This window comes from Bolinopsis microptera, chromosome 1, assembly GCF_026151205.1.
Source record: "Bolinopsis microptera isolate Bmic1 chromosome 1, MBARI_Bmic_1.0, whole genome shotgun sequence".
In the NCBI taxonomy this organism is placed as follows: Eukaryota; Metazoa; Ctenophora; class Tentaculata; order Lobata; family Bolinopsidae; genus Bolinopsis; species Bolinopsis microptera.
Window position 1 is genome coordinate 12,054,439 of NC_087072.1, and position 27,884 is coordinate 12,082,322.

General features: G+C 38.4%; 1 protein-coding gene across 1 annotated transcript; it reads right to left on the minus strand.

Moving 5' to 3' along the window:
* Positions 1-1,270: 1,270 nt before the first annotated feature.
* LOC134813082 (F-actin-monooxygenase MICAL3-like) lies at positions 1,271-25,970 on the minus strand. The gene is made up of 15 exons (XM_063820763.1): positions 25,816-25,970; positions 25,388-25,583; positions 24,802-24,942; positions 24,462-24,601; positions 22,832-23,278; positions 21,853-22,011; positions 20,254-20,325; positions 11,849-12,129; positions 11,424-11,616; positions 10,962-11,242; positions 10,445-10,594; positions 9,983-10,029; positions 9,428-9,560; positions 4,525-4,723; positions 1,271-2,213 (listed from the first exon to the last, which is right to left on the minus strand). Exons 1-15 carry the CDS (start codon positions 25,968-25,970, stop codon positions 2,060-2,062), a joined length of 2,748 nt encoding a protein of 915 aa, XP_063676833.1. The 3' UTR covers positions 1,271-2,059.
* Positions 25,971-27,884: the final 1,914 nt, after the last annotated feature.

The window sequence follows — 27,884 nt, forward strand, 5'->3', positions numbered from 1 at the left end:
GGCTGTAATTGATCATCACCTCACGTGACGTCACGTGACTAGTGGCGAAAAGTGGCATGCAACGTATGTCAACTAATTTACATGAAAATTGTATTCTATAGTGATTTTCCCAATTACTTTTGCACTCGAACAACCCTTTTTTAACTTCACTGCATCAAACAATAAATGCGATAACTTTTAAACAATCAATAGTACCGCCATTAGACTTCAACAATTTTTGCAACAAAGTTTGAAATTTTCATACAAAAAATCCATTAAGTCAAATATATGTCATTAAATTTCTGAAATCAATAATCTATGAATGAAAATAACGAGACAACAGAGAAAAATTGATATTCAGAAAGTGTTTTTGATCTGGAAGAAGTATACAGGGTGTCCAAAAAGGGAACCAAATGACTTTTGTCAATAACTCACATTTAACTTATGGACGTTAAGCTTCTCAAGTCATATGCTATGACAGAGAGAGAGAGAGAGAGAGAGAGAGAGAGAGAGAGAGAGAGAGAGAGAGAGAGAGAGAGAGAGAGAGAGAGAGAGAGAGAGAGAGAGAGAGAGAGAGAGAGAGAGAGAGAGAGAGAGAGAGAGAGAGAGAGAGAGAGAGAGGGAGGGAGAGAGAGAGAGAGAGGGAGAGAGAGAGAGAGAGATAGAGAGAGAGAGAGAGAGAGAGAGAGAGAGAGAGAGAGAGAGAGAGAGAAAGAGAGAGAGAGAGAGAGAGGGAGAGAGAGAGAGAGAGAGAGAGAGAGAGAGAGAGAGAGAGAGAGAGAGAGAGAGAGAGAGAGAGAGATAGAGAGAGAGAGAGAGAGAGAGAGAGAGAGAGAGAGAGAGAGAGAGAGAGAGAGAGAGAGAGAGAGAGAGAGAGAGAGATCGGATTACTTCAAGGGTTTATGTAGCTTAGCATCACATGATCTTCCATTGGGACCAAGAACAGGCCTATAGCATACAAATTAGTGAGGTTTTAGACAATCTATAAAAAAGTTGAAAGGTTACCACACCCTACTCGAATGAACTAGAGCTCTAGTGTGGTAACCTTTTAAACGGTCTCAGGAGATCATACAGCTACAGTCTACACCCACTGTAAATGATAAATGACGTCCTCGAACCATTCTTCAGATATTAACACTAAACATAATATGTATATGGTTGGTTTGTTGGGACACCCTGTATATATTGTTATACATATATATATTTATACGCTTTTGTTTGACCGATTAAAACGTACCAGAAAAACAAACTCACGTCAATAGACAGCATTAGTGCTGAGAGTCTATGATGCAAAATATTCAAATCATTTTAACATTATGTATTTATCCCAAAATTTGGAAGCACCATATTTGATCAATACTCTATCTTAACTTCACAAAAAAAATCTTGGAAACTGAAATAGAAAGAAGCTTTAAGGTTTAAATCTCTTAAAATCCTGTCTCTTAAGAAGAGAGCTACCATTAAGAAATCATAAAACAGTCATCATAACAGTCATGATCCGTATAACTTTTGATCACAAAAATCCTAATACAGTAAAACCTCGATTTACCGCGCCCCGATTAACCGCGGCCATTTCCTTTCCCCCAAATAGGGCTTAACATGCGTATTCCGTAATGTAAACAAACAAAACCCCGATTTACCACAAACCCCGATTTACAGCAGCTCTTCCTTTCCACAAACTGCGCGGTAAATCGGGGTATTACTGTATAAAATGTTAGATCAAACAAATTAAGTTCCTGTTTTGCTATTCAACTTTCCGGACGCATATAATCGGTCTTCTCATTGAATCTCTACCGGCAAACAGTACATAAACTGGATCCTAGTGTCTGATACGTTTACTATTTTCATAATTCTCATTTAACAAGGTAGAAAGGAGACACTGAGCAACAATTTGAAAACATATTTAAGCAAAACACACATCTCCTCAATAACAAAGATATAGTCAGTGTGCACGTGCGATAACACAGATCAGTGGACCACCTCAGACATATAGTCACGTGATCAGTAACTATGAGGACAATGTCACGTGATCAGTAACTATGACGACAATGTCACGTGATCAGTAACTATGACGACAATGTCACACAGTAATGCCAGCAGTGGCCGACATCATCTCTCTGAACTGTTTGTCCATCTCCATGGCGCTGAGACGCTGAGTTTCCTCCATGTTCACTAAATGGTCACGTTCCTCCACCAGCTGAAGCAGCTTTGAGACCAGCTCCTGCTCTTTAGACCTGGGCAATTTGTCAGGTTAGTCTCCACAAATCTGCTACCATATAGTCACCAGTAAAGTATACCTACAGATATAATATAGTAAAGAGTCCTCAATAGTGAATATATTTAGTTCCCACGCTCCTTGTAAAAATACCAGATAGTCGCTAGTTCTCATGTTTGATACAGGAGAAACGCCATTTTCGGACGTGAGGACAGTTAGGACTCCTCCAACTACATTCAATTAATACCTTCTGTAACGTCCTCAATAAATGTAATAGACTTGTAGTGTTGTAATTAGTTTAAAACTTCTCTTTAAAAAGGGAATAAATGTCCATATGAGAATATGATAGGACCCGATATTAATTAGTATGGGACCAACTCCTGCTCTTTTGTCGCTATCTTAGCGATATTCCTCCATCTTTAACCGACCAATTATCTTATTCAATAAAGAATAAGCAATCATACCCCATAAAGTAACAGCGAATGCAGAAGATTTGTGCAACCGTTTGCCAATTATTCAAAATACTACCGGTTAAGATTACAACGAATTTTTATCCTGACGAAAAGATGACAGAGAAAAATGATGACAGATGATGAAAGACACCTAACTTCTTGAAAATTAAATATAGGTTTATACAGCTAATTTAAATGCGACCCCACCACGTGTTATGCAGATATTCTGTACAGTTCGTAGGAATAAACATGCCAGAAATCTGGTCAAATTCACATGATTGCTTAAAATGGAATGAAGATCAGAATTGAGAATTGTGCTACTTGCAAAACAAATTTGTTGTATTTGTTTGTATCAATATTCTGTAACATTGGCGATCTAGTCGACTTTAAAGCAAGTAATTTATAGGGAGATGTGGTAATTCTTTAAAATAGATTATGATTATTTGATTAACCTGGTTGGGTGTTTACTGTCGGGACAGAGCTATTTCGAAATTTCTGCAAAACTAGTCCTCATTTAGCAAATTTAAATCGATAAATTCAAAGGCAGGCGAATACGAGAACCATATTTGGAATCGTTAAACCATGTTAATCATGACGGATATTATTTGACCTACCTGAACTATGAAGCTCGAATATTATTTAATACTCAACCAGGATTCCGGACCTGGTTACTGCCGGGATTGACCAATTTTTCACGGCTTGCTAAATGCTTTTCAGGAGTTCCCGACAAGTTGGCACCAATCCAGGCCAGCCACATACTAGAGTTGTAACTAATTCAAGACTTAATATTAACGTAATATGTAACGTACGTATGTATGTACTGCATAATCGTTATGTACCAAACATGGAAGAACCCAAGTATAAGTTAAATGTGGAACGCAACATTCAGTCAGGGTTTGGACTTTATTCTCTAATCTAACCATTAATTTGAAATTACTAAAATAATTCTCTGTCTAATCCGTCTATTATTGAATATAGTCCATTCTGCGACAGACCAATTGCGTATGCAAATTATGCACATGGGTAATAGCGGTTAGAAGAAGATCGCCATGATTTATTATTAATTGCACAGGATTATTAAGCGATTACTTCTGAGCAGATTTCAATAAAGTGTGACGAAAAATCCGCCCCGGCAATTTATTTTCTTCATACTTCTCTCTGCCCCTGGTTTTAAATACAGAGCTACAGTTAGCGTAACCGCCGTTTAACAGAAAACTATTGAGTCATGACCCTGTCCCCTACCCCCCCCCCCCCCCCCCCCCCCATTTAACGTTTCTAATTATCGACAAGCGTCACTAATTTGTCTCCGATTTTAACCAGGAAACAATTCGAGAACCTTTAAAACTTGACGTTATCCCTTTAAACCTTTGACGTTATCGTGCACTGTAAAAACCACTTTAAATTCCAATTATTCAGTCGCGACGTTTGGAAAAATCTGGAAGACACAAAAAATAAAATAAATAAAATACAATTACACTCGCTGCTCCGCAATGGATATTTTTAGCAAGAGAAAACTTTAGGGTACTGCTGATATAGTATACCTTGAAATAAACTCATGAGCCACTTAAATAATATTTTGTAACAAGAACCGCCTGATTCTAACTCCAAAGTGATAAGCTAATTGCCAATCAGTACTTGCTAAATAGCTTTTTCACTAAACGGATAATATCTGCTCACCAATCATGTGCCTTGTATGTTATGTGTAAACGACAAGGTTGTTTTGATTTGTGATGTGTACTCGAAAATGTGTTGTCCAGCCCATGTGGTTACTTCGTATTTGATAACCACTTAGAATAGAATCGATAGATATAAATAGAATAAACAGGTAGAAATACAAGGGCCCATAGTTGGTGAGTGAGATCTACAAAGGGAACTTACTTTATATATTGTGCTTTGTATTTCTTTCTGACATTTTGCAAATCCCTCAACTGTCTCTCTAACGATTTCTGTTGTAGATTTATGTCTATTTCCTTGATCGATATCACCAGAATACTCTCAAGATGGCTAAGTCTGTTTTTTCGGTTCACTAACTCAAACCAGTCGTAGAGGGCCTCGTCATCAAAACCTCGTCCCCGTTCTGGAAGGAATATTTTGTATTTTATAACAACGACAGATTACGACATTTACCACGGTTACGTAAGCATCGTTTAAAGTAGACGCTTAAACCAGTGCAAGTAACCGGAGGTTTTATAAATGCGACGGTTTAATATTACAGTTTAATATATTTAATATTACAGAAGTGAGAAACATAATGTCACTGAGACATCATGCCACCGTGAACTAGTTACACATTAACCACTTGCTAGAGAACCGAGTGATGTTTACACACATTTCAACAGTGTTAATTCCATGTAATGTAAATGTAGAAACTATTCTGCGTGTTTTAAAATTCCTATTTATAAATTAGTATTAAATTAAACCCCATTAACCATGCCTCTTCCCTTTCATCAAAATGTTCGAAAATAGCTAAATGGTTAGTTTTATATCATTTGACCTTTTATAAAGCAACTAATAAACTAGCCCCAGATGTCAAGCAATCTTTTCAGACTCGTTACTATCTACCCCTTTAATGGAGAGCTTGCCAATTATTACCCTTGAAACCAGTGAGTAACTGTGTATGTCAAACAACTGAGACTCAAAAACCAAAACCCCGATTTACTTCCTTTCCCCAAACTGTAGGGTGAATCATAGTTAATAATAATAATAATAATAACAAAGTATTTATATCCCGCTCATATTAGCAACTAGTAACCAAGAATGGTACTAGCTACTAATGTCAGAGCGGCTGTCCAAACAAAGATAAAACTTTAATAATTTAGAATTCTCCAACAAAAAATTCTCAATTTCCTTTAAACTGCTTATTCGTAACACTAACGTCTAAAAACTATATTATACGACAGACATGGTGGTACAATCAGACATCAGATGGAATAAACTATAAGAGAAAAAAATAATAATCTCGACACATAATGGTTACCTTTATTTATTCAAAAGAATTTAATTAATTGAACTTCATTATACACTCTTCTTTATTTGTAGATCAAAACAACAAACACAAACTGAGGCCTGCATCCCCGTCAATACCACACAATCATTTAATGAGTTGCTCAAGGTAGTAGACCAGGCCGACGGATCCCCAGTCCGATTTCCCTGAGTATTGTCGCACCCAATTAAGGGAACTCGCACACTACATCACCCTGTACCCAACAGCTTGCAAGCAAGCTGCCGTTCACCCACCGGTTCACTGAGGTACAGGTAGATTGCCGAAGCATGTGCTACCAACTCTGCAATCATGTGGTACCGGCCAAAGATACAGGTTTATAAAAATAAAAAATAAAAACAAGCCAGGGCATGGCAAATGGCAGTCTAGTCTCTCCGGACTCCGTGTAAGTGTAACTATACACACAACTCATGACAGTTAAAAATCCCATGGAATGGGACTGTATTTATCTATTTCGCATTCTATGGGGATGATGTTATTGACCGTAGGGTCAAACGTATGTTTTATGTGTTATATTTTCATATGCAGACAATACATCTCTGTAACCCCTAATGAGTCTAATATTTTGAAGAGTAAAAGGTTTAAAATTTCCGGTTTGGTTCTTGGCAGCAAGTCAAGCCGTCTACAATGCACATAGTCTTTAATAAAACGTACCTTTTGTTCTTGGCAGAAACGCAATTAAATAGTGTGCTACACCATGCATATTATCAACATGTTCCGACGTTCCGATCTACATACTCTAGTAGCAGGGAATAGTTGAGTGTGCACTTCGATGTGTACTATTTCTGACAACACAGGGTTGTTTGTTAGGTCATTCTTAACCAAAATCGTGTGGGTGCACAATTTGTTTCGCTAGAGACACCCCTACAGGGCAAATTTTCTAAATTACCCTCAGTCGCGTATACGAGATTTTCGTATTTCGGCTCCTGAAGGTCATAGAGACTTCAATTTTAGCTTAAAATTACCGCAATAGCCATATTTATATACAACTTATGAAGCAACATAAGGTCTCCAGTGCTTTGTTTTATAGATATTGACAAAAAACTGTTTTTTGGCTCAGCGAACCAAAAATGGGACTGAATTTTGGTAACTTGAACTAGGAAAATCGTAGAGACTTGAATTTTAGCTTAAAATGAGCGCAAACATCACATTTATATACAACTTATAGAGCAATATAAGTCCTTTAATGCTTATTTGTTAAGATATTGACAAAAATCGGTCATTTTGACTACACGCGTGAGGAAAAATACCAAATTGGGCAACAACTTTGGTCTTTTTTTGACCAGTTTTGTGCTCAAGTTATTAAAATGTGCTTTGATGTTGTAGATCGGGTGTTTTCTTCCAATATGGGTTTCGGTATAAATCCGGAAGCACCCGGTTCATGGGTGATAGGGGTTAAAAACCCTAAAATGTCAGGCGATGGGCGAGACAATTGTCTGAATTTGGTTATAAAAACACTTGCACTCTTTGCTAGGGTTTGCTTTTTTCTGCTACATCGATCCGATTTCTAACTACTAATCATCCCCCTCTACATCATTCTCTTTTAGATACATGATTTCTATAAGTTCTTGAAGGTACATCCGGCATGATGTAAAGTCTATATCAAAGCATTTTAATGTGGTCTTAACAAGTTGCAAGATATTCAAGTTCACTAATAAAACAGAGATTGTAGGATATTTTTCTTTTACATATTGATCATTGAGTAATTTTGGTTACACATGTGAGGAAAGATACCAAATTGGTTTACCAAACGAAGATTTTAGGTTATCTATTATTCTTTACATGATTATTGACGCAACTTTATAGTCAAACCTGTATTATTTTAAATATTTAATATTTATCCACACTCTCCATAAGAATATTATTGGGAGTCATTTTGTGGTTAAAATTCGATTAAATCAGTATTTCCAAGCAAAAAACTTCCCCAAATTTCTCCTCCGAATATGTTCCGCTAGTTCGAAATTTTAGCACTTATAAACGTTATTGTTAGACATTACATTAGTGTAATACCACTGAGACCAGATGTAGTGATCTATTCAGATAAAGCGAAGAAGGTGCATCTGAAATAAAGAGAACTTTGCTGATCAAGAGAAAAGAATATTAAGAGATATCAGCAGCTGACAGAAGAGATTGCAAGCTCCAGACAGTAGCAGTTCGAGTTCGAGTTCGAGTTCGAGTTCGAGGCATTTACAACTGCAGCCTCCAAACCTTTATGAACCACCTGAACGTAAACACTAAAGAGAAAAAGGCCTGCATGAAGATCGCGGAATTTAGCATGAGGGCATCATACACCATCTATCGGTCCAGAAACACCATTATATGGACAGATGATTGGGAGTTAGTCCAGAGGCTAGTAATTGCATAGTAGGAGCGTATAATGTTTGTAGAATGCAATTATTTTTACACACTACCGTTCAAAACTTATAGATCAAGTGATAGCCTACCCACAATTATATTACAACGTCGTGGGGTCAGTCGATATTGTTGCTAAAAATCAGGAGCAAGCGTCTTGAGACAGGATACCATGAATCTGTATAAGTTTTAAGTAGTTTCATTCTACGTTTAATATTATTATTGGGTCGTTTACGTTAACGTTATATTTGGCCATTTTATAGCCTCCCCTCAAAAAGCCCACAATTACTCAATATGTAAAAGAAGAATATCCTACAATCTCTGTTTTATTAGTGAACTTTAATATCTTGCAACTTGTTAAGACCACATTAAAATGCTTTGATATAGACTTTACATCATGCCGGATGTACCTTCAAGAACTTATAGAAATCATGTATCTAAAAGAGAATGATGTAGAGGGGGATGATTAGTAGTTAGAAATCGGATCGATGTAGCAGAAAAAAGCAAACCCTAGCAAAGAGTGCAAGTGTTTTTATAACCAAATTCAGACAATTGTCTCGCCCATCGCCTGACATTTTAGGGTTTTTAACCCCTATCACCCATGAACCGGGTGCTTCCGGATTTATACCGAAACCCATATTGGAAGAAAACACCCGATCTACAACATCAAAGCACATTTTAATAACTTGAGCACAAAACTGGTCAAAAAAAGACCAAAGTTGTTGCCCAATTTGGTATTTTTCCTCACGCGTGTAGTCAAAATGACCGATTTTTGTCAATATCTTAACAAATAAGCATTAAAGGACTTATATTGCTCTATAAGTTGTATATAAATGTGATGTTTGCGCTCATTTTAAGCTAAAATTCAAGTCTCTACGATTTTCCTAGTTCAAGTTACCAAAATTCAGTCCCATTTTTGGTTCGCTGAGCCAAAAAACAGTTTTTTGTCAATATCTATAAAACAAAGCACTGGAGACCTTATGTTGCTTCATAAGTTGTATATAAATATGGCTATTGCGGTAATTTTAAGCTAAAATTGAAGTCTCTATGACCTTCAGGAGCCGAAATACGAAAATCTCGTATACGCGACTGAGGGTAATTTAGAAAATTTGCCCTGTAGGGGTGTCTCTAGCGAAACAAATTGTGCACCCACACGATTTTGGTTAAGAATGACCTAACAAACAACCCTGTGTTGTCAGAAATAGTACACATCGAAGTGCACACTCAACTATTCCCTGCTACTAGAGTAACAGCGTAGAATTAAACAATAGTTGTTCGTGCGCGCTGACAATTAAACTTTGATGCATTGGCGCGTTCCATAGAGTGAGTGATAATTGTGAGCATTATACGCGCAGTCAAGTACAACATTTGAACGCGTAGCTCCTCAAGTCTTCAATACAACGTTATATATATATATTAAACGAATACCTTGATCACGTAGTCGCATCTCCAAGCCTTGACCGCATATTTCCATCTGCTTTTGAAGGTGTTCGTTTTCGCTCATCTCCTCGAGATATATCTGCCTTTTCTGGAGTAACATTTCCTCCTCTTCTTTGAGGGCCTAGATAGAATAGAGTTAAAGAATGTTCGCGATTATTATTTTATTTCTAAATATTTACCACAGAAACCATAAATTAACGCTTTTCCCATCCCCGTCACCAGGATTTAAATACCAAACGTCATGCCTAAAACAAGCGACCAGCTGTTGTGGAATAAGACGACAAGTAGGAACTGAACAAGGTAACCATAACAACTAAACTCACCTGTAACCTGACAACTAAACTCACCTGTAACCATAACAACTAACTCACCTGTAACCTAACAACTAAACTCACCTGTAACCATAACAACTAAACTCACCTGTAACCATAACAACTAAACTCACCTGTAACCATAACAACTAAACTCACCTGTAACCATAACAACTAAACTCACCTGTAACCATAACAACTAACTCACCTGTAACCTAACAACTAAACTCACCTTATCAATGTCCTCCACTGAACTATAATCGAGTACATTCCGTTTTCCTGAAGTGAATCGTCGCATTACACACATAAAATATTCAAGGGGAATCCGAGTAAAAACACCTTGCATACCTTAATGTATATCTGCTGTGTGTTATGTAAGTCTGTAACACAATGTTACGCACTACATCTTGCTTATATATTCAACACTAAATCTTACTATTCACTAAATTAGATACAGATTAGACCAAGGCGAGGTGAGAATTAGTGTCTGTAGTTACCACCTAACTCGGCAACAAACGTTATACAAAACGGTGTGTGCTGAAGCAATCTCGGCATTGGATTTAGATACAGATATTTTAACACTATTTGAACTGTAGGAGTTAGATACAGACACTCAAATAGTGAAGAGGATGATGAAACTTAGTAGTGTATATATAATATAGAGAGTTAACTTAACTTAACGTTAGTAACTCACCACGCCTCAATATGGGGGAGAAAAGTTTGTTGATAGGATTGATATCCTTCATGGAGATGATGGAGCGACGTTTCCTCTGAGAGTTGTCCAGTTCCAGGGTTTGGTAGGTGGGGTCACACGCTCCGCAAGACAAGGAACGTGGCCTGGAATCTGAAATATTTGGCGTGAGATATTTGCGGGCAGAGGAACTCTCTAATTGAGTGTCACTTGGGAGAATTACAAGAATAGCTCAAATACGTCAGTAATTTAGCCGTGTTTTTACTGCAACAACGCCATACCTAGTGCAGTAGTCAGAACGAAGGGGAGAGTGGGAAACTTTCTTACTTGGTGCACGTGGTCGGATGCCCCCCCCCCCCCCCCACGTGGTCAGATGCCCCCCCCCCCCCCCCCCCCCAATAAAAGAGCAGCTAACTACTTTTCAAAAACCCCGCTAGATATAGTACAGGTGATGACAATGAAAGAAATGAGGAATATTAGAAAGCCTGATGACAAAAGTATATTGAGAGTGTCGACTAACCATCCTCAGATTCGCTGGTTGAGCCGCGCTGAGCACGATCGTGAGTCCCGTGACTGGAATGTCTCTGTGGCATGTCCTCGTCTGAGAACTCCTCCACGTCGAACCTAACATGCTGGCCCTCCTCGTTCTCCTCCAGAGGAGACAGTGATCTGCTATCCTCTACATGCTCCTCAGGAGGATGAACTGCTGGTAGGGACCACAGCTCTTCAGGGTCTGTTACAGGGCAACCTAGTGCTTCTCTGTATTCGTCAGATCTGCAACCTTCTCTCAGCTTTATCTTCCTGCCAGGGCAAAGTCTTGTTAGCTATGTTTTGAAAGTCGAATACTTTTATATTCTTCATCATTATATGTAATTTATAATTACAAACTTGAAGTAGGAGGAATTACTGTTAACAATTTAGTTCGCACCTCCCGCTAACTCTGAGATGGAATGAATCACATGAATTTGGAATGAAGACTAACTTGAAGCAAGACTTGCAGTAGAACATGCTGTCACCATCGTATACCTCATACATTCCGAGAAGAAGCTTTGTTCCGCAGCCGTTACAGACAAAGCACTGACGGTGAAAGAGGCGTTGCCTAGCAACTGTGCGCTCTAGTAGGTAGACATGACTACCACAGATAAAGCACAAGTTGCCTCTACTGCTGCCTCCCTCTGAGAGAATATTATGTTATTCTTCGCACTTTGCTACTTAAATCATTCGCGTTCTCAACCCATTATGATTAATGATGATGGCATTATCAAATGGAGATTTAATTAAAACAGCTTTACAAAATAATATCCTTACGTAATTTTGTCTCAAGAGATTCACCTAGAAGAGTCTGATAATCCAGAACGTTTCAGATTAAAATGTGTAAAGTATTATGTACATATAATTTATACTAACCAACATCATATGCTCGCGTCATTATTTTCCCAACATCTTGTTCACTGTAAATAACATTCCGAGCACTGGGTTTCCTCTTAGGACGCTCCGGATCGTAACTATCTCTCCTCGGAGTCGCCCTCTGATCGTCTGAAAACTGTCTTGGCACTGTGCCAATTGGTTTGTGATCGTCAGGGGTGGTCTGGCGATGGTAGGTGGTAGCTTTAGGTTCGTTCTGACGTGGATTATACGCGGGGGCCTCCGTCTTGTAGCTGGGACTGTATCCAGGGTTGTAGTAACTACTGGGAGGGGAGGGAGGGGTAGACAGCACAATCTTTATAACAACTACTAGAAGTAGAGACAACTAAACGTAACTAGAGGGAGACGCACAGAACAAGTTGGTCGGCACGGTAACTAGTTGTGGTAACTTGTTGTGGTAACTAGTTGTGGTAACTTGTTGTGGTAACTAGGGTTAGTGAAATGAGAGTGTGGTATTTGACTGGTATTGTGGCATGTGGCTAGTGCAGTGTCACACTATTAGTGAAACGTTATTAGCTTCCATTTAGCGGCCCTGTCACTTCTGCCCTGACACTTCAGCTCACAATTTTACTCCGTAATTTGACACATTCGCCAATTCTGGCTTTAAATTCACCAATTCTGGCTTTAAATGATCAATAAGGGGTTGTTAATTGGAGACAACACTTTCGCTCGAAATTACTTTTTATTAGCTACTTTTGACACCAAGAACTTCATCTCTCTCTGATTAAAATGATCCTACATGACTCCCTAATATTATATGCGCACCCACAAAAAGGAACGACTTTAAGGTCCCAAATCAGGGACAGTATATTGGCACTGTTAAGCAGGTACCTTCAAACGAACTGGTAACCGTGCATATTGAATAAGCGCTGAAGCATCGCCTTGGCACGACGCCAGCCTTGGCACGACGCCAGCCTTGGCACGACGCCAGCCTTGGCACGACGCCAGCCTTGGCACGACGCCAGCCTTGGCACGACGCCAGCCTTGGCACGACGCCAGCCTTGGCACGACGCCAGCCTTGGCACGACGCAAGCCTTGGCACGACGAGGCTGTAAACATCAAACACCGGATATTTAGTGCAGGTTTGATCATGTGATCATACTTGATGTTGTCCTCAGTTCAAGTGCCACTATGTGGGCAGGGGGGGGGGGGGGAGGGGCATTGTGCGAGCTGGGAGGGTGCGAAGTGTGTATAACGTTATTAGATCACATTACATGTTAAACGTAATTAATCTTACTAGATTCATACTCTTATCTACTCCGTCATTTCAAACAAGGAATGGTTACTATGGTTACCATGGTTACTATACAGACAAGGCATGGTTACTATGGTTACCATGGTTACTACACAAACAAGGCATGGTTACTATGGTTACCATGGTTACTATACAGACAAGGCGTGGTTATTATGGTGACTGGCATGGTTACTACACAGACATGGCATGGTTACTATGGTTACCATGGTTACTACACAGACAAGGCATGGTTACCGTTATAAATTCTAACTTTGTTCTAAACTTGTTACGCTCTTATTATATGACTGCGCCATTTTCGAACAATAAAGCTGAGTGAAAGGTGTTAACTGTTAATATGGGCGAAATATGAGTTGTGAAGGGTGGTGCTGCTCACTGTGGTTCCATGTGGTGACTATGATAATGATCAGGTGATATGCAAGCCTCTTGATTTATAACTCGTATGTGATCTACATTCTACAATTGAGGGACCACATTCTATATTGGTATATCTGCATTTTGATGGTTTTGAGATAATTACATTTAAATGTTTCATTCTTTACTAAATGGTATGAGAACCCAAATTTTGCATGCATGACATTTCTGGGAACAAATAACATCTACTCGGAATTCAATCTTAACATAAGCATCTTAATCCAATTAGTTAATTGGTAATTTGCATCAGATATACCACTTTACAAATACTTCAAGTGATTTTTTTCTGTAAAATTGGTATATGTGCTCATATACCATTTTGATAGAAGAAAATTATCCATTGAAATTGGTATAAGAGCAGATATACCATTTTGTTGTATATTAAGAAACTTTAGGAGTGAGTTATGAATAGGTACAACAGCTCTTGTACCAGTTATCAATTATTTCATATCGGGACCAAGAATAATATCGACACATATACCAATTGAAATCACAAAAATGAGTGTAAAATTTAAGTTCATATAAATTAACAAGACGTTGAAAAAACCATATCACGGCAGAAACCTTCAACATAGGTGAACAATTAAATTCAATAATGAACGTGAGAATATAAAATGTTTGATCCAGAAAATTATGCGGTATGAGAATTCTTTAAAAACAAACAATTCAGTCCATGATTTATTTGGTATCACGTATAATAATCAGATCTAATGCAACATGAAAGTTACGAGTTACAGTAACTGAAAAATATCGACTAGGTACTGCACAATATACTAAGTTATAGGTAATAAAGATTTAAACTAAGTATATTATTAACTTTATACTATGAGTATAAGCAACGTTTAGTATTTTTCTTTAGGTTCAATGAGGTAGGCTTTTATAAAATTCTTGGTAGAGTGGAGGAATAAAAACTATAAGATCTTTGGTGATGTCTTCGAACTTTCCCTTAGAAATTTTCTTTCCTGAGAGATGTTCGTATGAGAATCTAGAATAGTTTAACATGTGATAAGGTTTTTGCAAAAAATATGTTGTTATGCATTCCGTGATTAGGTTAAGTAGAATTTAAATGGAAGCAGGCATGGAATCATCATGTAAATTCAATGCTCATTGCTAACAGTAACTGTATAGTACAGATTACAGAAACTGAAACGACATAAGTTACATTACCTGTCTCATAAATTAACTTTGGTTCTCGCTGCTGAACCTGTTGCCGGGTGGAAACAATTTTCTCCTGAAACTTCACCACATTCTCCAAGTGCTCCTCCTTGAACCCATACCGTACCTTGTAACCGACATTATCTTCAGTTGCTTCAATACTCCTAATCTTGAACCATTTAATCTTTTCTCCAGCGGTGTCATTGATTTTGCTGACATGCAAAAAATTGATTCCCGGACCAATTTCAGCGTGAGTGAAGTCTTTAAATGTCCCCCCTGTCATCCTTACAACCTTAAATGGCGAAGGCTTTTTTCGAGCACTCTCGATTACTTTTATATACTGGTCCACTGTATATATTGTTTCCAAGTTGGCCAGTTTTTTTTTTATTAAACCAAAGTCACGGTCACCAGGGACAAAAGGATTTCGCGATTATTTTGGCCAAATTTCGCGGTACCGCGAAATTTAACAGGCTATACATTAAACTACACATAAAATTTGTCGCGGAGAATGGGAAATTTCGCGATTTCGTACATGCCGCGAAATCCTTTTGTCCCTGACGGTCACCGGCATTATACGAATGCCCAGAGACAAAAAATTTAACCGCTACACTCTTCAGGGACGGGACGTTTTTTACTGCCCATGCCAGAAACCATGCTACAATTGAATTTCTATTCTGTGCCACTGTTGAGTCGCACCAGTAGATGAGGCGCCCATACTTTTCTATCACCTTCACCGTTTCAGGGAGCATCATGTGTTGGTGTAAAACAGAACATATCTCATGACTCCCTTTTCCAGCTTCACTTTCAAGCCAAAGAAACATGGCTGCCTCATTTGAAGTATGATGGTGAATGCCCTCATTGTACAACCATAGCTGTCTTTTGTAGAAAACTAGGTTGTTTTCTATTTTGGGGAGAGGCATGGTACTTTGCATGTCGAAGGTATAGGTATATTCTAACAGCTGATCGATTTTGTGCTGTTCCAGAGCCTCCTTCTGGTCCTTGTTGTGCTGTGTCTTCTCCTCTTCCGATTTTGACAAGTCGTCACAATAGTTGCATTTGTCAGTGCTGAGAGCTTTGATCTTGACGTGAGGGAACGCTCTCTTGAAATACAATACAAATGTACCATACTTAGGTGGCCGGATGGTTGGATCCTTTTTGATTTCTTCTATCACCAGCTCATGAATCGTCTTTATAGTGATGTTGGGGGCTAGATATAGGACATTATCAGCCTCTTTCGATGTGTCAGTGTAATGGACGTTGTATTTCGGGAACCGATTAACTACTATTTCAGTGGATCTGATGACTTCAGAACTGATAGCCGTTTTCTTTCGCTTGTAGTTTCCTGAACCCTGTTTCTTACCCTGACCTTTAAGGAGACGATTTATCCTGTTATTAGTGATACTGAAAGTGCACAAAAAGGTTGTCTGACACACTGATTTACCATTGATAGAGTATAGGATAGTGTTCTTTCTCTTGGAAGCTTTAGTGCTGTCACTCACTCTATGCTTCTCTGTCAATCTTGCATTCAGCATGAGCAGCCTATCTTGCTCCGGCTTTCCAGCACCCCAAAATCTCTCGAAGTTTTCCTGTCTCTCTTCTTCACTGACCAGACTGCATTTGTCTTTGCATTTATTTTTGCTGCAATCATTCAACTTTAACTTTTTTTCTGGTTTCACCTTTCCTGTCTTGGTGGTGATGTATTCTTGACCAAACTCCCGTTTTCTTTTGTTGACATTCTTTTCCCATAGTGAAGTTGTTTTACCCCGCTTCAGTCCTCGTCCCTTCTTCTCCTTCTCAGAAGCTTTGACTTGAATCTTTTCAAGACATATCTTGTGCCATTTCAGAAATGTTCCTTTGTCAAATTCAATATCATCAGTTGCGTTGTCATAAGATTCTATGACTTCTATCACCACTTCGTTCTCATTAACAGCATGCCCATGACAGGTCGTTCGTCCAGGATGGCATCTAACTTTACCGATTAACACCGAGTTCTGATAGCAATGATAAAGCGTTGGCGGCGCAGACGAAGCTACTGTCACCTGGCTCCCCTGGCCCTCAGCTAAAACCACTACAGGTTCAGATGGTGTAGCTACTGAAGTACCTGGTAGCTCACCAGCTACACCCTCTGCTGAGATACTCGGTTCAGAAGGTGTAGCTGCTGAGATGCTCGGTTCAGAGGGTGTAGTTGCTGGAATATCGGGTTCAGAAGGTGTAGCTGCTGAGTCATTCGGTTCAGGGGGAGTAGCTGGTGAGCTATCTGTTTCAGAAGGTGTAGCTGCTGAGATACTCGGTTCAGAGGGTGTAGCTGCTGGAATATCGGGTTCAGAAGGTATAGCTGGTGAGACATTCGGTTCAGGGGGAGTAGCTGGTGAGCTATCTGTTTCAGAAGGTGAAGCTGCTGAGATGCTCGGTTCAGAAGGTGAAGCTGCTGAGATGCTCGGTTCAGAAGGTGTAGCTGCTGGAATATCGGGTTCAGAAGGTATAGCTGGTGAGACATTCGGTTCAGGAGGAGTAGCTGGTGAGCTATCTGTTTCAGAGGGTGTAGCTGCTGAGATATTCGGTTCAGAAGGTGTAGCTGCTGAGATGCTCGGTTCAGAGGCTGTAGCTGCTGGAATATCGGGTTCAGAAGGTGTAGCTGCTGAGACATTCGGTCCAGGGGGAGTAGCTGGTGAGCTATCTGTTTCAGAGGGTGTAGCTGCTGAGATACTCGGTTCAGAAGGTGTAGCTGCTGAGATGCTCGGTTCAGAAGGTGTAGCTGCTGAGCTATCTGTTTCAGAGGGTGTAGCTGCTGAGATACTCGGTTCAGAAGGTGTAGCTGCTGAGATGCTCGGTTCAGAGGGTGAAGCTGCTGAGCTATCTGTTTCAGAAGGTATTGCCACCTGAAGTTATCAACCATTATAACTCAACAATTTTGAACAGTTCTAGGGGTTTAACTTTATATTGTACCTATCTTTATAATACAATTTGTGCATATATCTGTAAAGTCTTACGATAATTGCTGCATATGGTCCCTTAATTATAATACTGTGTTATATTGTATTCTATGTTTTTTTGTATTGAAGTCTGAAAATGGAATAACGGTTTAGCCCGCTGCTATGCTGTTAACAGTGTTAAGTGATGGTAACATTGTATATACCTAATCTTATTCTTACTGTCTGGGATTTCCCTGTGAATTACAGTGGCTGATCTATAGCAAGCACTGGCCAGTTATCATTCTAATGTAGAATTTTAAAACATTACCTGCCATCTCCTGTATTGCTTCTGGATTACTCTCGCAGAAAAGTCCCTTTCCATTCTTTCCCAGACACCGATTGCAGTTGAAGTCGGGAGCCGTAATTTCGTCGCTGGTATCGGGTAAGCCTCTTTATCCTCTAAAAAGTAAACAGAGAAAACGCCTTTCTGAACTTGACGTTGGACGGTTCCGATATAAAAGGTCCTACCATTCCCAAAGGCATTGGTTTCTACTTTATCGCCAGGTTTCCACACAGTCATTTCCTCTCTCCCACGTTTCCGTCCTGTTTTTACTCTTTCTGCTGAAGACATTGACTGGGAAACAATAACAGCTTAATGTATTATATGATTCAAATTCTGGGACGACGATTCTTGGTGTCTTGAGCTCAAAACACGTGGTTAACCTACGTTGAACAGTGTACAAAATAAATTCTAAAATCAAGTAATATCAGACGAGTATCAAATCTACCAAAAGCTGAAAGGGTAGTAAACTACTAAACCAATACAAGTTCAAAAAACTGGTGATCATACACGTATATAGACCGACACAAAACAATCACTGCAATCCAGAACTACCCCGTACTGCTGTCAAGCACAAATAAGAAGCAATTCACGGATGAGTGTAAGTATAGCCCTCAGTCAAACACACTATTGAGATCATTGAGATAATACACCGACGTTTTCCAAAACGAAAGTGAAGTACCAACAATTAAATCTAGCACACTCCTGCTCTTCAAATAATTTGCGATAATCATTAACTTGATAACGGATTTAACTGTCAGTTCAATGTATCAATTTACACACATTCTATGGTGATGATATATTATGTGAGAAAAATTAGTAATAATTGGACAAAACATAACGGTATATCTGTATGTTTGACTTATAAAATACAAAGAATAGGGATTGAAACTGGTATATCATCAGATGTACCATTTATCAATTGTAAATTCAGCGGTAACAAAGTTGTGAAATTTGGTATATCAGCAGATATACCGATTTCATGAAATTCGAATGCTCATCAAATCTCACTAAAATGGTATATCTTCAGATATACCAATTTCACGGATAAGCTTAGTGAAATGATTTGGTATATGAGCTGTTGTACCAATTTACCATAAAAATTTAAACTATTTTCGACACATGAAATTGTCGTAGAATAAAGAAACCTAGCTCAAGCGATGCAGAATTTGATGCTGATCACCGTGGTATAATTTTCTTAAAAATGGTATATGTGCTGATATACCAATATAGAATGTGGTCCCACAATTGTAGATATATTACTTTCTACATTCTAAAAGTGTGGGGTAGGTAGATCTATCACTATGTGTAGAATGTGGGGAAGGCCGGGGGGGGGGGGTTATTTCCAGGGGGGGCAGTGGCGTTACGAAGGGCCCCGCAGATCCCGCTGTGCAGGAGGGCGCCGTCTTAGGGGGCGCCAAATCGTCGTTTGAATGTGGGATCATTTCGAAAACTTAAATAAAGTACTAGCAAAACTGCGCGTTTTGCTCTAGATACACACTTTTTTAGAGATTTTACCGGCGTATCCTCTAAAATCACCTAATTTGTTCAATTTTAGGGAGGGGCACCAAAAGGGGAGGGGGCGCCTTTTCGGCGGGGGGCGCCAACAGGCAACGTTCCGCCACTGGGGGGGGGGGGGGGGGGTGTTAAGGGGGGTGTTAATGGGGGGGGGGGGGGGGGTGTTAACAATTATAATTCTGATTTGTAGGATGTGTCAGCAGCGTGTTGATACAAGAGTAACAACTAGTGGCAAATGTTGCATTGCAGCGACAGTGTGACACGTTTAAACTTTAAACTTGTCAAACTTGAGTGTTTTTAACTTCAGCAAATTAGTAAGATTGTCATTAGCTCCAGCAAGAACCGCTCAAGATAAGGCGAGAACAATTTGAGAACAATATGAGAATAAGATATGAGGAACTAAAAATGGAAATGTTGGTTAGCATTGTGTTGACATGGTAACGTCTTCTTGACAGTGACATGATGACATAGTGAAACAGTTAAATAGTGAAAAAATGAAATCAGTGACAAAGTGAAATGGTGAATCAGTGACAAAGTGAAACAGTGACAAAGTGAAACGGCGAAATAGTGACAAAGTGAAATGGTGAATCAATGACAAAGTGAAATAGTGACAACGTGAAATAGTGACAAAGTAAAACAGTGACAAAGTGAAATGGTGAATCAATGACACAGTGAAACAGTAACACAGTAAACTAGTGACAAAGTGAAACAGTGACACAGTGACAAAGTGAAACAGTGACAACGTGAAATAGTGACAAAGTGAAACAGTGAATGAGTCCAGCAGCTCTATTAATACCTCTTGTTCGTGGGGGCCCTGAGCTGATCAATGCTGCACGACACGTTTGACAATATGCTCAAATCGTAGTCTCTGAAAAACACATTTACCAATACCGCACTCAGCTGATAATTTACAAACAACACTTTTTGGGTGCACATTTAAAACCGTTACAATAATTACAAGATAAGGATACTTCTTTATAACTTTATTGGAAATTGAAACACTAAAATGCGGGAAGTCTAAAAAGTTGCATGTTTCCAGTAGGGCTTCCCACTTTAGTACGATTTGTTGCTATAAATAACATGGTGTTGGTAACTCTTGAAAAGGACTCTATCTAGCGAGGAAGGGCTGCACTAAGCACATTTAATAGCATTTATAAAATTTATAACATTACCTACCGGAGAGTTATGATCTGAACATCTAAATAATTAAATAGACATTTTAGACAATGTATTGAAATGTAATGTAGCTACTAGAACAGATCTCTTAAATACAGTGAATAACTCAGTCTGACTCGCTGTAAGTAATGATCCTTGGTTTAAAGCGGACATGTTTATTTTACGTAACAGTAATGTTGTGTCATTACTAACGTGCTTCATTACTGCTCCTTCATAATATTTTGTGTCATTACTAACTTCATTAGTTCACATGTTAGCTAGGTTGGTATTATTAACGCTGTTCAGTGTTACTAGTGTCATGTTCATTGTCACGCAGCATCAACATGTCTCAGATGACAATTTGTCATGAATGGTTGCACTACACAATATTACATTACATATTACAGTATATATAGTGTATATATAATATTATATGTAATATTATACACACTATATATTACACACATTACACTATATATTATATATACTCTGGTTGGGGTGACTTTCAAATCTAATGAGATGCATAATATTGGATAATCCTAATAAATATCACATAATATGCATTATATAACCTATTTAATCATACTAAACTAACGTTACAGGAGGGGGGGGGGGTGACATTTACCCCCGTTATACAGTTTACACATTAGTTATCACCATAATATAATCTTCGAAGAGCATTATAAAACGATGTAGACTATACACAAGATTAAATATTCAATCAAATTTGATAAAATACGAGAATAGAACTTGAAGAGAGTACCAAACACGTGGTAAAAGCACGTGGTAATGTTATCTTTACAAGCGGAGTATTACTTACTCAGGTCTCAAGTTTGGTATCATAGATTTGTAACTGGTGTATCAAATTCCTCTAGGAATGTAATGGGAACTATAAACACATTCTTTTTGCATAACACTAGTTATATGTTAGGTAGATGTGACACTAGTTAGGTACCGCAGTCCTGGTCAGGTTACATGCAGTGTGCAGGATTTCTACTCAGTTAGGAGTAGGTCCACTAGTAGTCTGACTTTAGGTTCATTCACTACGGATATAAGTACTTGTTGTACTTGTTTAAAGTGTGTAGAACGTGTCAAGGTTTGCTCACAAGTATGAGATGAATGGTTCACGTAGTACAATACACACTAACACACCATGCCAAGTACACATAACACACACAAACACTGACAACTAAAAACGTGACGTCACAAAGACAAGCATGACGTCACGATTCTCACGAACCTGCTGTTGCGCGGCGTGGTGGGGGAGGGCTGGTCAGTGTAACTGGCAAAGGAATGGTCCAGTACATCTAGCGAGGGCTCGTGGATACTGTTGATGATATCTTCTATATCTTGTCGGGTCTTTTCCTCCTCCATACGGTGAACTGTGCCGAACCCATTACTGGAAAAATGTGGGATATTAGATAATTGAGTTAACACTACTAATGTATTAGTAGTGTTACACTAATATAAATATATTAATAATATATGACGTCACTATGCATTTTTCAAGCAATGGTAAGGTCATATTCCCATTATTAAAATAATCACATTCTTTAACATTCTATAACATTCTATCTCGTACTTAAGTTGACAGATCATCCTACATTTAAAATACGACCTGTAAGTGACAGTCTGCGTGTCACCAAGTTAGACTACTAGTGACACTACTCCTCAAGTCAGACTACTAGTGACACTACTCCTCAAGTTAGACTACTAGTGACACTTCTCCTCAAGTCAGACTACTAGTGACACTACTCCTCAAGTTAGACTCCTAGTGACACTACTCCTCAAGTCAGACTCCTAGTGACACTACTCCTCAAGTCAGACTACTAGTGACACTACTCTTTAAGTCAGACTACTAGTGACACTACTCCTCAAGTCAGACTACTAGTGACACTTCTCCTCAAGTCAGACTACTAGTGACACTACTCCTCAAGTCAGACTACTAGTGACACTTCTCCTCAAGTCAGACTACTAGTGACACTACTCCTCAAGTCAGACTCCTAGTGACACTTCTCCTCAAGTCAGACTACTAGTGACACTACTCTTTAAGTCAGACTACTAGTGACACTTCTCCTCAAGTCAGACTACTAGTGACACTACTCCTCAAGTCAGACTACTAGTGACACTACTCCTCAAGTTAGACTACTAGTGACACTACTCCTCAAGTTAGACTACTAGTGACACTACTCCTCAAGTCAGACTACTAGTTTTCCTACCTGCCGTTTGTACTGTAGTGTGTTTGTACTGTGTTTGCACTGTGAGTGTGGTCTATAGTAGACAGACTAGTCTTCTGAACATTCTCCTCACTGCCGTGATCTGATGACGTCATGACCCCGTCAGTCTGTATCTCCCCAGACCCCGATATCATGGTGAGGGGGGTTTTAGGAACTGTGGGACTTGGACTAGGATCCAGCACGCTATCCTCACTGCTCACTAAGTTGTTCCAACTGTCTCGCTTCTGTTTCCGTCTGGGCGGAGCTGGAGCGGGTCGCTTTATAGAGGTGGGAGGGGTTCCTGGAGGGGTCCTGTACAGGGACGAGTTCTCACTCGTCTTCAGAGAGCTGGTGTTCAGAGAGCTGGTGTTCAGAGAGCTGGAGGTCGCACAGTCCACAGACCGGTCCTGAGAGACGCAGTCAGACGAGCTGATGTCTTGTGTGCTGCTCCTGTAGGAATGTGAAGTTAATCACTGTCACGTGTGTTAAACACACATACCCACCACTGTGTTAGTAGTGTTGTAGTAGTAGTGTTACAGGCTGAGTAGGGAGTAAACATTATATTTAACTACCCATTAGAACTGAATAAGGAGAACAGCTAATTAACTAATTAACTCAGTAATTGATTGCTCCACAATTAGCACAGAAGATAAATATTAAGACAGATATTAAAATGTGTACACAGAACACACCCAGTCTGCTCTGCCAACATCGTTATTGCAGTGTAACACACTAACACATTTACACATTTACACATTTACACATTTACACACGACTACATATTACATAAGCACTTTTCATGATCTGTATTCTGCATGATCTCTGACTATTTAACCACTTTTGGAACCACTCTGACCTTGTAATACACACTACTCCCCTGTACTCCAGCTAACTAAATCTAACTAGGTATTGTTACTTTCACACTGCTCAATACAACCACAATTAAATTGGATTAGCTCAACCTGTACAGCAGCAGGCAACTTGGCAAAATGAGGCCCAACTTACACTACATACTTAATTTACACATCATGCATTAGCGTACACTTTTCACATATGATAAATACACAATAATTATGTACGGGGGAATACATACATGAGCAATGAGCATATATAAGGTAAGAGGCTATATACAAGATAGCAGCGCTACATAAAATATATTTATGATGAGCGTCAGCTGATGTTTGATATGAAGTTGAGAAGTCAGTAATAATGGTATTCAGCTGCAGTTGCCCAAAATAAACAAATTTAGAATCTTAATGGTAGACATGTAAACATGAAAACGACGTAAAAATCTATATTCTCAAGGCGACCCAGTGACAAACATTACAAACATATACATGTAGTATATTCCTCTTATCAAGCAAGAATACCAAGACACGTGATCAAATGGATAAGAGTTACTTTCAGAGGCGGGCCTTGGCCTGGTTTCTTTGTAAAGAATACAGTTTTGAGGTTCGACAATTTAAGTTGTGATTAAAATACAATCGAAATAATCATCTTCGTAATTTTTAAGAGTATTCAAAGAGTTGCCTTTACAAAATAAAGAAAGAATCATCCGAGAACCCCTAAAAAAGAGAAGATAGTTATACAGTGTCACCTAGTCTAACATAGTACTATTAACTATTATACAGACCTGTCAGTGAGAGGGTTCTGTCTGTTGTAGTTAGAGGTAGTGGGAGTGAGGATTGGGGAGGATTGGGGGGTCACTGAGCTGTTAGTCATCCTGTCTCCAGAGCTGTTGTACTCGATAGACGAACTACTCCAGTTGTGTTTCTGTTGGGACAAGTTTGTTATATCTTATAAACTCATAATTACAAAGTATTGATTGTGTGTCATTGAATGTCTCAAAACATTGCTACCAAGATGAAATATCTTGCATACTCATCAAGCATGATTATTACATACATATAATAACATTCCACGGTACACCTAGTCAATATAAACCATATAAAATATGTGATAATTCTGCACACCTTAGCAGCTAGAGGTCGGGGAGGAGGAGCAGGTTTCAACATGGCGTATCTGTTGGGTTCGTGTAGTCTGTAGCGGGGAGGGGAACCTTGCTGTCTTCTGTAGGCTAACATCTCGTCAGATCCCTCGTCTTCCTGTTGTTGCTGCGGGCATATACATTTGTTAACTTGACCTTTAAAGAATTGTTTATTACTACACTGAACATTTTGGTAATCATAAGATCTTTACGTACATTGCAGCATAGAATTGAGCATCTTTCAACAAAATAGTCTTAATAATTATTATGTGAAATGTTACATCCTGGTATAAATGTACATCAAAAATATAAACAAATTAGGTAGCAAATAACACATACATCAGTGTGCTTCAAGACATACTATTTTATTAGAACATTACCAATTAGGTTTTATCTTATTTTTAGAAACTGATTGATTACATTACATACAAATATGCAAATAGTGTTGTTGATTTTCATTTGGTTTAAATTGGCTACAGCTGTTATGTGACATAATAACCCAAAAATAATATAAAAACTCTTTTCCCTGTCTAAATATGCTTTGGAGATACTTCAGTTGAAAACTAACAAACCTCGAAGGGTATTTTATCCTTGAAGTGGTGATAATACTGTGAGAGGTATGTGATTACACTCAGCCTGTCGGGCACGTGCATCTCTACCATATCCTCAGCTTCCAACAGAGCAGGAATTCCTAACGAGTTCTCTGCTACAGTAAACGCTAATCTGTTGTTCTCCAAGATATTTTCTGGATCCAGGGAGTAGAAATTTCTGCAAATTCGAGGTTTAGAGTCGAATTAAATCGGAAATGATGTAACTAGGAATTATAAATAACAATCGCTTCACTAGTTCAACTCAAATGTTTTGCTTTTAGTGTTAAAAGTGTTTTAATCAAATATTTTAACACTTCTACAGTAAAGCTGCTAGTAATAAATAAACTTTCAAAGTTTTCTTGAACATTGTTATTTCTTGAACAGTTGAAGAAGATTAACAATAATCTTACATCATGTCAGGATGAAAACGATGGATGATGGCACAAAATGCCAGTCCATTCCGGAAACTGTTTGTCAAATCATTTATATTGACCCCTGGATAAGATGCGCATTGTCGAGCACACCAGTTCTGTAGAGCTTTCAGGGAAGACTTTTGATTGGACATAAGTCTACCATGAGAATATACTTAATTATTGTGGATCTACGATATAAATTGGGGGCTCAAGAAAGCCGTGTATGCATCCTTATTTAAATGTAAATAGGATGGAATTTAAAACTTGTTTCACTAAATAAATGTGATTATTGTCATACTGCAAATACATTATTATTATTTTAGAAATAAAAATAGCTAATAATTTAATTAATTAAGAACCGTCCCCTTCGAGTTGGCAATAACATAGGACTTAGGGAAACAAGACGCTAGGTATATGGAGGTACCCATTATAGAGAGGCACAGCCTAGAATTTTTCCTGTATTACCTTTTTATTGCAGTACTTAGAATATACACAATTCTGATCAGATCTGCACCATTCGAGCTTTCCATTTATAATTAAATTAAAACAAGAACCAGGTTGTGGACTGTGATAGGAAAAATGAGAATCTCGGAAATCGTCATGCAATCAACACTTCGATTGAATGAGTAAGCAGAATTAGTCATAATAATTTTATGTGAAATGTTACATCCTGGTATAAATGTACATCAACAAATATAAACAAATTAGGTAGCAAATAACAAAGACATCAGTGTGCTTCAAGAAATACTATTTTATTAGAACATTACCAATTAGGTTTTATCTTATTTTTGGAAACTGATTGATTACATTTGCATTACATACAAATATGCAAATAGTGTTGTTGATCTCGGAATCAACACTTCGATAGAATGAGTAAGCAGAAGATTAGCAACTTCTGTAATTGATGTCAGTAAGCTCGATTATTTCATCTATGTAGATTATCAAATGGATCGATTTGCAGAAAAATGCAAGGAAATTTAATCTGATATTTTCAACAAAAAGAACATATAATAAATCTCTCGACGAAAATAAATAAGTCTTGTTTAAAATCGTACATGTTAGTAGACATTTTATGACACTGAATTTGCGCAGCGCTATCGTTGGTGCGTCGCTGCTGCTTATGCAGCCAACATTACATTACATGGTACGCTAATCCCTTTACCTGGAGACCCCGACTATAATGTTTATATTTTTTCGTGATTCTTGCACCTAGTGACCTAGTGTGAGAAAAACGAGCAAGCTACATTGAGCTACATGATTACGAAAATTAAACATACTGGTACGGTAAAGAAAACAATATTCAATAGTGTTTAAGGACACGTTTTTTTTTAAGTGTGGTGAGTTGCTGATTTCACCTTTTTCAAAGTAGAGTGCACAAAATGAGGAAAAAGTCGCAATGCTTTTTAAAGTGCAACCATAAATTTGTACATAGGATGAAGTGAAAATATTCAGCAGTTGTGATTTGAAAAAACGAAGTGCCAGGCTCAAGCAGAATATGACTTATGAGCAATTAAACTGAGTGCCAAAAATCAGCAAACCATTTTAACCTCCAATTGACTAATTCCATTGATTTCGCCATATTTTGCTCAAATATTGTTCACATAACACTAGTAGATTGGAGCGAGTAACTGTTTTCAGCATTTTAGTCATTATTAGCAATTCCAGTAAGTGACAGAATCCAGCAAAAAGTCATTTTTATATCTGAATACGACTGCTCTATTGATGGTTCTTGTCAAAATATTAAAAAGATCAAGGCGTGACTGTGCTATTTTCTGGATAAGATAATGTTTGGTTGTGTCTTTAAACTTATTCTTACATGTCTATGTGCGAGCCATCAGCAAAAAGTCACACATGTATCAGCTTGAAATTTATCTTTTTTTAATTGATGAAATAAGTATCGAAATTTCAGTTCTCTTTTTCAGTCACCTTATTGACTTTTAGATTGAAGGTGCCATTAATCAGTTAAAAGACGGCTTGAACTCTGTACTGCTTACACTCAATTATGTCCCGAGTGCCCAAATTCAGCATATCAGTCATATAGATAAATGATGTAAAAAGACAAAAAT